General features: G+C 41.6%; 1 protein-coding gene across 2 annotated transcripts in view; it reads right to left on the bottom strand.

Annotated features, from left to right (window-relative positions):
* Nucleotides 1-1,096: 1,096 nt before the first annotated feature.
* Nucleotides 1,097-10,754, bottom strand: part of LOC106820947 (protein Wnt-1-like) — a 14,469-nt gene continuing 4,811 nt past the window's right edge. For both annotated transcript variants that reach the window (XM_014825567.1, XM_014825566.1), the window contains exons 3-5: nucleotides 10,079-10,344; nucleotides 5,191-5,348; nucleotides 1,097-2,816 (exon numbers count right to left, since the gene is read on the bottom strand). In XM_014825567.1, the coding sequence (XP_014681053.1) occupies nucleotides 2,480-2,816; nucleotides 5,191-5,348; nucleotides 10,079-10,344 (761 nt within the window). In that variant the 3' untranslated portion in view covers nucleotides 1,097-2,479. The remainder of the gene's footprint in view (nucleotides 2,817-5,190; nucleotides 5,349-10,078; nucleotides 10,345-10,754) is intronic.

The following is a 10,754-nucleotide window of genomic DNA, read 5'->3' as shown; positions in this document are numbered from 1 at the left end:
GGTGCACGCACGTGTTACCGCGGCCAAAGGCACGACATAAAGCGCACGATCCGGGGGCTTGCCACTTGCGAGATACCGACACGGCTTTTTTTCTAGGTCGCACATCTCTCGCGATTAGCCGGCACGAGTGTAGCAGCAAGCTTAAACGAGGCTACCGTCGTGCCTGCCCGGCTCGTGTGCGCGATGACGCCGCAGTGTAATACTTGCGTTTGCAGCCGACAGGTGCCGCTATAGGCAGCACTGCGAAAAGCCGCGGGTGAGAAAGCGGCATACGTACTGTCCTTGAATCGAAATATGTTTGCGTACATATACGCCATAACTTAAATTGTGTTATTTAAAGAACGATTAGTTTTAGGTAAAGTTGAGACGAGAGAGTTGATGCGAAGATGTCAATTTTGAAAAAAAAAGATTTATGCACGGGCATAACTAGTTGCGTTGATCACCTGTTATCCTTTTATTATATTATATTAAACTATTCACCATTGAATAATATTTATTGTCGGGCGTTATTGAAGTTATAACAACCTCTGATATATTATTGTGGCTTGTGTATATGTGCTTGCTGGCTTTCCATATTTGAAAGTTTTAACTAATATTAAAACGTGTTTAAAGTTGCGGGTTATATTTGCATTTATTGGTATGTTTATCTTCGAAATGATTCAGAAATGAAAGCAAAATTAAGAACCAATTAAGTGCAAAACATATATATATATATATATATATATTGCATTTATACATATATATATACAACACGAGATACCAAATAATATCTTTGTTAGTTTGTCTCTTCAGTAGTGATTTTTTAAATTCCATTTTTACCCTTTATCCAACTTCTGCTTGTGAGCAATAGTGGCAAAAATACAAGTCAACGAATTATTTGCGGCATCCTGCTAAACCACAGGAATAGTCCGTGCCGCTTGTATAAATGTAGAACTGACATCAGTATTCTTGTCATGCAAGTCGAGTTGCACTGCCATCTATCGAGCAATTTAAAGTAAACCTTTGCAAAGCAGAAGCTGCCTCGTATTGCTCTCATCCCCGGTTACAATATTTACACTAGATACACGATACTCAAATATATAATCAGTAATATTGGTTGTGCATTCTCAACAACTCATCGCTTTATTAACGCCCATAGACCCACTCAGTCCCATAAACATATCGGTGAAGATGCCTCGCTAGTATCTGCTACTAGTTACAATTAAATTGTCGACCGTTGCTATATCTGCCATTCTCGCCGGTAAATGGCGCACTCTTGCATCGTTTGTGTTTTGGCGCAATTCGATAAAAGTAATCACGCATGAAGATATTTTTACTGCACTGCTTGCACATACGCTGCCTTATATAGTCAAAGGAAAACACGCAACGGGCACCGCATCCGCTCTTTACAACATCGCTGTGAAGCATATTAGCAAAATATATACAACTTCCATAATTATAATGAATATATTATTTCAACAATATTACATCAAAAACTATATACAAAAAGATGCTAGATGAAAATGAAAACAAAACCTTCTGTGCTTGAGATGGAAGTAACACATTTCAAAAACGTCGAAATAAACACATCGAGCTTGTGATTAAGTATATGTGTGTAGATTTCACGTCGAATCTAAAATATTTTTGATGCGGCCAATGAATTTCAGCGAAAAATCTGTTATAGAGGTGGCAGCTGTTAACAATCGTATACCTCGCGCACGTAGTATACCTCGCGCTTCTCCTGTTACTCGCGATGACACGAAATATTCGCATTAAGATGTGTATTACATATATTATAATATAACCATATCGTCGATCATATCGCATCACAACTACGAACGCTCGAATTATTATGATCATAAGAGAGCTTTCAAACGATTCGTGTACCTTAATTAATAAACAAGCCCAGTAATTATCGATACAGATCGGGGAGATTCGTAGAGCCAACGGCATGTATATCTCTTATACAAGTATAAATCTTAAATAATTAACGTAAATTGTTCCGTTATAATTGTCAAAATTTAGAAGCATCTTCGGAATAAGTTAATAACAACCCTGACCATGCTTCGACGAATCTTTTTGTCATTTTTTAACAGGTATTTTTGCCACTCAACTAGTAGAGAGAACAAGGCTACAATATCATTTAGAGTGGGATTCCTTTATCCGTGAATTGGTCTACAATACATCCTCGTTAAATATAGAATAATATATTGATAAGAGAGATTTAACCAGTAATTGCTACGCTCTACAATCTTTAAGAAAAACGGAAGTCACTCCGCCCACTCTAATACATAATTTACAATTGACAGGCCTATAAGCAGTCGCTCGAATATACACTAAAACCTTTATAAATTACACAACCAGCTCATCTGGAGGCACTTTTCCGTATTTACAGTCGAATACACCAACGCACAACTATAAATTTTTATTGCCATAGGAAACGAGAATAGATATAGCTACAAAACCGATACTCCGCGAAAGCGCGCGCGCGCAAGGCGTATTAAAGACATGTGTGAACCATCTTTTTCGATCGGCATATCTCGCATTTGACCTGGCAGCACCAGTGAAACGTACACGAGCAGCGCTCGACCACCTCGCGCTCCTCGCTCCTGTAGCCGCGGCCGCAGCACATCAGGTCGCAGCCGTCTACGCCTATCGACGTCGCGTTGCACTGCCGACCGAGCGTGCCCTCCGAGCCGCTCGTCGGGTCCACCGCGCAGAAGTCCGGCGAGTTGTCGATGTAGACCAGGTCGCGCCGCGTCGGCGGCTTGTGGTTCTTATTATACGTCTCCATTTCAAACTTCAACTTGCCCCGCGGCGCCCTGTTGCTGTTGCCTCTGCGGAAAAGATTAGAATTTGTGATGCGAGCAGCGCGCTATGTGCGGAGTCTGGCAATAGTACGTTCGGGCGGAGGACGCTCATGCTAGCGATTGGGCCGCTGCCTCGTTATATGCACAGCACCGTAGCCAATAATGGCCTGTATTTGAAAAGAAAATAACAGGATATACTGTATCTAGTATTTGGTGTTACTTCGTCGAATATATAAATAAAATCATAATTATATGTATACATATATATATAATTATATATATGTATATATATAATTATATGTATATATAATATGTGCGTTGCTAAATATCTGATGATGCACATAGTAAAGACTTGCTAGCGCTAATTAAAATGGCTGCTTGTATCTATACATAGATGTGGCTGTGCTTATCGTCTACACAAATTGATACTCACAGACGCTAATATGGACGATAGCACATCGTTAGCAAATATTCGTAATAGCAATAAACTGAGCTAGAATGCGGCGAAGGCGAAGACGAGAGTACTGACCCAGGTTTGCGATATCTGCTGCCAGTCATGTGTGCGGGGATTGATTACGTGATTAACAGAGATGTTAAGGTTGCGAAAGTAATAACTAAAATATTACGTTTTTCACTACTGCTGCCAGAATGGCTATCATACGTATCTCGACCAGTAAATCTCGGTAAGCACTACATAGAAAGTGTTATTTATAAATCGGCTGCGTGTAAAGATTCGTTAACGGCACATTGCTTGCCATCAAAGTGGTTGCAATAAATTCCAGTGCAGATAACAAGCTAAAGATGACCACGTATGCGTATTTCACGTAGGCCTACGCCGCAAGTAGAATATGTGGTTGCGGTGCGATCCTCTCATCCTTCCCAGCAGTTACCCGATATCGCTTAAATTATTACGATTTTTGAAACGGGATGCTCTTCCAGGAAGATCATCAAGACACCTAAATATGGATCCCATGGTCGCCACCTTCCCGTAAACACACATGGTCAACGTTCAAGACCGCATAGAAGTGCTACCAGCAATCAATTGGCAATATCGTTTCGATTTATTTTAGGACCATAGGTTCGGAGAACTGAGGTGCGTCGGAGTAGGTGCAAACCAAAGTCCTCTCTCTCTCTCTCTCTCTCTCTCTCTCTCTCTCTCTCTCCTCTCTCTCGTCTCTCTCTCTCTTCTCTCGCTCTCTCTCTCTTCTCGCTCTCTCTCTCATTATATATAGATAGTATAATTTCAAAGTTGCTGTGTGCGTTGAAGGCAGAACTAGCCTGTGCATGGATCTTATGAATTCATGGCTCCTAACTTAATATGCAAACAAGATGCATGTTCGCTGCATCATATAGTGAACTCGGGTGTGGCTCAATAAATTAATTATTTGTTCAGTTTGTTGTGCTGGACAATGTGCCTTAGTAATATACGCCTATACTTTATGGCAGATTATAATTCTGTAATGTACTGTCTCGCATAAGCCACTAATCATACCCATAGTTCCCGAATTGTTATTATACATCAACTACATTATTCAGGAGTTAATTTTGGATTGGTTCTATTCCGGATTATATTATAAATAAAATTTATATAAATACAGTATATATCTTACGAATAATTGTTGTATTTTGTATTATATTATTTACCTGTTACCTGGTACTTTATATATCTTACATTCATGTCTATTCGGGGTTGGGCTATGCTCTTTATTGTTGTATATCTTCTTATTATATATATAAATATACTTATATATTTATAGTTCTATATTGTGCAGCGCGCCGTGGGTGCGAGCTGTGCGATTGGATGAGTGTGTGTAGGTACTGTATGTATGTATGTATGTTATGTATGTACGTACGTATACGTACGTACGTACGTTATGGTATGTTATGTATGTATGTATGAATGTATGTATGTATGTATGCTATGTATGTATGTACTGTATGTATGTATGTAGGTACTGTATGTATGTATGTATGTATGTATGTATGTATGTATGTATGTACTGTATGTAGTATGTATGTTATGTATGTATGATCATTGTATGTATGCTTTGTATGTATGTATGTATGTTATGTATGTAATGTACGTACGTACGTACAGTACGTACGTACGCTACGCTACGTAGCGTAGTACGCTACGTAGTACGTACGTGGTCGCGTGGCGTGCGTGCGTTGCGTGCGTGCGCTGTGTGTGTGTGTGTGTGTGTGTGTGTGTGTGTGTGTGTGTGTGTGTGTGCGTATGTGTATGTGTGCATGTGTGCGTGCGTGTGTGTTCATGCGCGCGTATACAGGGGGAATGCGTGCGTGAGCTTTAGAATTTTACGTAACACAAAGTGAACATTTCTCTCGGAATTGAAAAATGCCTGCCTCATCCATGCATCGCGTGCGAATAGCTGTAGCATACCTATTTCCAATAGTAACACGTGATGCTCCGTCGAACCTGTCCTTCAGTAGAGTGCCAACCTCTCGGAAGGAAGGTAATCGCATCCAGCAGGTCTTCACCGTACAGCTTCCCGACATGCCGTGACATTTACACTCCTGTCGCATCTCCGTGTTCACGTGCTGCAAGCGAAAACACGATGTCGTATTATTACGTGGAGAGTGAGAGGAGAGTAGTGGGAGAGGAAGAAGAGAAAGAGAGAAAAAGAGAAGATGGCCGGCAGAAAGAGAGATAGCGAGAAAAAGAGAGAGCGAGAGAGATAGAGAGAGATAAAAGGGAGAGAGGAAGGTAGAGAGCCGCTTCATAGTTGTTAATTATTTTTTTCGTAACATGTGATTTTTATAATTTAAAAACAAGCTATAAATATATTATCGGCAGTGGGAAGGCTTCCGATATTGCTTTGAACGCGTGCATGTAAATAAAATGAAATTATATTATTATTCGATTATTGGCGGACGATGGATCTAATTATTAAATTGATTTTGTATGCTTGATTGTTTTGTTGTATTTTTTTTTAAATGGAGGTCGTTAATACTCGTCTGGTTCCCGGAATAGTATAAAAACGCCCGTCTGGGACCGACATCATTTAGCTGCACACCGAGGCTCGGTGATATACCGAGATATTGGCTGTGGTGAAGATACACGGGGTGGCGGTAGGACGCAGTGGCAAAGATAGCCGCTGGAACGCTCAGGTTGCGTGTGGTAGGGTGAGCTAACAGAGAATATTGGGTGCATGAGGGTGGGTCGGGGTGTATTGTGGTAGGGCGGGGGTAGTAGGTACTGCTACTACTGAGTTCACATGCCCGCATCAATAGCATATATTGCCACCTAATTGCACACATGCGCGTATGCATGTATACATGCTGAGTAGCGTGTTTACACCTACTTAAGAAATGCATCGACGACGTGTAGATTTAGGTGACACTTTGCAATTACCCGGCAGATCGGCGTAACGGCCTCGCGCGTCTGCGGCGTGTGTGTGTGACAGGCGCCGAGTCGCCCTCTTGCTAATTACGTGCCGCCATTCAGGTAAATCGCCGTCACCAAAGTACAAATTATGGGATTGTTCTTAAACTGTCGTGGGAAATACTCGGGGAATATGTGGGGGTTCTGTGCTGTTCCGTCTCTATACTGACGACCATAGGAATTTCGCAGAGTTCGCCGCGTTGCCGATTGCGCAATTCTGCTGCCCTGCGCGAGAAGTGAGTTGCACCAGCAGTTCAAGGTTTTGTATAGTTCGTGTAATTTAGTCCAGTTAATTGAAACGAAATAGATATTGAATCGATAAGCATCGCAGTTCCGAATTTACCATACGGCGAGTGGCGTTTATATGAGGAGAATTTTAATCTCCGAACCGTATGGGAAGGATGGGGTGAGATTAGACCCTATACGACTAGGAGTTCATGTCCTCTACATAACTTGGGAGAAGAATTTGCGGATGCGCCCACGCCAAATAATAGACGTCTCTAATTTCACTTAAACGTGTGCACATGACACATGCAGGCCAGGTTGCGTGCGCACGTACGTATGTATCGCTGGTCACACGGCATTCAAACGGGTGCGTTCTGTAAGCACCGATTCTCCCGAGCGCGCCCAAGTATTTGTCCGCTCAGAACATAGGTATCTGGCGAATAATTGGCAAATTACGGGTATCATACAGGTGTAATACCGAGGTGTGCCCGGAGATTACAGGTTTAGTCCGTGGGAAGCAAGCGGCGTCGGGTGGCCACGGTCAACGCGCGAATGGCTACGAATAATTGTTCCGTTTACCAGAGCGTATATACGCGTCGGCGGCAGAGATCTGTTAAAGCAAGTACTTGCCCTATCTATATATGCGTAGAATACTTTATATATATATATATATATATATATATATATATTATAATATTGCTTGATCAGCAGATCTATAGACTATGGTACGTCTAATAGTGAGTACAATGTCTGTAAACAGCGGTAGGCCTACTGCGGTCTGTGTAGGTACGGCGGACTGGCCGAATGCACATATTTTCGTAGAATATTCAGCACATATTTTCGTACACCTATTTTCGTACACCTATTCGTAGCACATATTTTCGTACTATTCTACAATATTCTACAATTCACACTACAACGACTCATTGGAAACGAGATAATCTTACATAGGAGGTAAGATAAAAAATATCTCAGTGTTGTAAAAAAATAATTATGTGTACTGTTGGCTGTGTGTCACTTGGGAGAGGTGCGAGAAACCAAATTCAGAGCCAATAGCAGTTTGTTAGCGGCGCTGTACTTAAATCTAACAATCATTTAAGACGATGATGTAGCTCTTTCAAGCATAATTTACCGCGCATAAAAATACTGCCCTCGGAGATGAGTATACAGACAGAACGTGTTCCTACCGAGTTTGGCACGGTCCTAACAGCTCGCTCGCCGTCATCATTGACAATTGGCGGTTGGGCGGCGGCTTTGACGCTCATGCTCCGCACACCTTTTATGGTTTTAGCTTTATAGCCAAAGAAAACACATGTGACGCTGTGGGGAGGGAGCGAGAGCTGAACCGGTAGTAATACACGTACGCGGCGAACGGGCTAAAATGGTTATAATAAATCACTATGCTGGTTAGGAGACCTACCTCCGCGTATCGCATTATCTCCTGCTACACCTAATCGTGATTAACGTTTAAAGAAACTCTCGTAAATCTAAACGTGTCGTATTCTCTCGGTTTTGTTCGGCTTGAAGTAGGACCATATACGAATCGCGTGACATGGATAGTTTTTTATTGCACTAATATACGTCTGAGGTCTAGCTTTTGCTGCTGGTATGTTCCGACCATGTGCAATACGAAGATAGAAGAATTGTGTAACGTTAACTGCATTCAGACTCAGTATTTGGTTCTTTAAATTTAAACTATGACTAATGAAGATTCGTGCGTTTTATTTCCTTTCTATCAAGTCTCAGTTACACAGATAACTGACCGTATATAAAGTATTACTGTATAGTACTTTGCACTGGTTATTACTAGGTTACGATGTTTTTGTATTTCATTTTGTAGAAACGGGATATAATTGTATTATTTTTATTAATACACGCCGAAAGTTCACATCGCCTGACAAATTACTCGGTTGTTTCTAAATACGGACGTGAGCGCGTTATTTAATGACTATATCGCCTGTTAATTCTTTCCAAATAAGGCTAATAAATGGAAACTGTAGAGTTATTATGACAACCCGCCAATGTATTATTGTGGGGATTACAATAAACCACCCACGATACGTTCTAGGTGTGTGCACGCAGCTCCATAAAACCTATAGAGTAGACAGTAGAAATCGTCGCAAGCCGAGCGAAGCAAAACACGCGGGCGGGGAACTTGACAGCGAGCCAAATAGATATCGAGCTAAAAAGAGAATGTGAAGGATAGATAGATCTAGGGAGAAATGGAGTGACCTACGTCCCACACACAGCACACACACACACACACACACACACACCACACCACAACACACACACCACACACACACACACACACACACACAACACTACACACACAACACAACACAACACACACAACACAATCACACAACAGACTCTCATCTCTCTCTCTCTCCCTCTCTCTATATATAATACGTATAGATAATATAATAAATAATAAAAGAGAGAGAGAGAGAGAGAGAGAGAGAGAGAGAGAGAGGGGGGGGGAGGGAGAGGAATGCGATCGCGACTATCTAACTAGTCGAATACGATGAGGGTGGGATGTGTCTCCTCCTCTGTGGCACAGCCCACATAACATCCATCGTTGAAGGCGCAGTTCATGCAGCCAGTAAAACCTCAATACAACCTCCTTTGGCGCAACGTGGGCGGGAACTAACAGTTACTGGGAATTACTTATGAAATGTCTTCGGTTTTTCCTGCCAATGCACTATGTATGTCTTGTACAAGTAAATAAGACTTAGGTGATAGATCGCATGAAAATCACATAAATTCGAAGAAGTTAATGAATATTAGAGAAGGATATAGTTAGTTATCTTACTACTATCAAATAACATCAAATTTCCACCTATTTATTCGAGGAAATAAGGCAAGGGGATCGGATCAGTATAATTATTTTAATGCGAGTGCATGCATCTGGAGTCGTATATATACTACGGGGACAAACATGATTTACGTAATAGAGGCGAATAATTGTCTGCATTCGTCTCCGCCCAATCTGATTGATCAACGTGCATTGCAGCAGAAGAATCAGCTTAGCGAAAGACAACCAAGCATCATGCCGAGCAGTCATGCATCGTAGACAACCTCGCAGGACAACCATGCATTGACGTCATCTATACGCAACTGCGCAGTCTCGTGATGCAAAGTAATCGATATTATTCATATCATTCCGTCAGAGAATTTCTCGTGGCGCCTATTTTTGCGGAAACGAACTCTTATCTTGTCTTTCCTCTACAGATTGTTCATTTTCTGCATAACAGACCTAGACGTTGAGAAAACAAGGCATGACTGACGTCGTTTTTGTTTAAACACGCATTGGGCGGCTCTTATTTTTCGTCATGGCATACCAATCAATACGCAAAAGAAGCCGAAACAGTTTTGACGTACATTTATCAGTTTTTATGAAGCTAAAGAGGGCGTTAGCTAAAGAACCATTGTAACACTAGAGAGACTCATCGAATTTGGGAAATGTTCAAAATTCATCCGTTTTTGAGAAATATTAGTAGTAGTAATAATATGTCATAGTATTATTAGTAAAATACGATATCGATATGGTACAGTTAGCAAATGCTGATACACGCATTCACGTAACAGCACGTGTGTCGGTATAAAAAATACACATATCTAAATGCAGCACTTTTCATTAACTTTAGATTCTACTTACCAAGCGTCCTGCATTGTTGTTGTGAAGATTCATCTTATATCGGATATCTTTTCCCTTCTCGGCGGCATCGACGAACCTTCGGGAGAACTTATAGCCGAACTGGACGTTGTCGGAACAGCCACCCCATTCCCAATCTCGACCACTGGGACCTCTCTTGCTGTAGTCGCACGTGCAGGTTTGTATGGAGCCCTCACTACAAGCTCTGGCTATCGTGTGGCCCACACCTGCACTAGTTATCGCGTATATAAAAGCCGTCTCTCGACATCCTGTAAATAGAAAAGAGACTCTCTGTACTGCGCAGATAATAACTTCGTTTTGAAAATAAAATTGCAAATAACTAATGATTCGTACACTGCTATTCATTAATACGCACACCATGCACAGTACATGTACTCACTCACGTAGCATAGAATATTGTCACACACATACACAAACATACACACACACACCCACACACACACACACACACACACACACACACACACACACACACACACACACACACACACACACACACACACACACACACACACACACACACACACACACACTACGACACGACACACACACACACACACACACACACACACACACACACACACACACACACACATACACACACACACACACACACACACACACACACACACACACACACACACACACACACACACAC

Source organism: Priapulus caudatus, unplaced genomic scaffold (assembly GCF_000485595.1).
Source record: "Priapulus caudatus unplaced genomic scaffold, Priapulus_caudatus-5.0.1 Scaffold53, whole genome shotgun sequence".
Classification (NCBI taxonomy): domain Eukaryota; kingdom Metazoa; phylum Priapulida; class Priapulimorpha; order Priapulimorphida; family Priapulidae; genus Priapulus; species Priapulus caudatus.
This window is presented reverse-complemented; position numbering and strand designations above follow the sequence as displayed.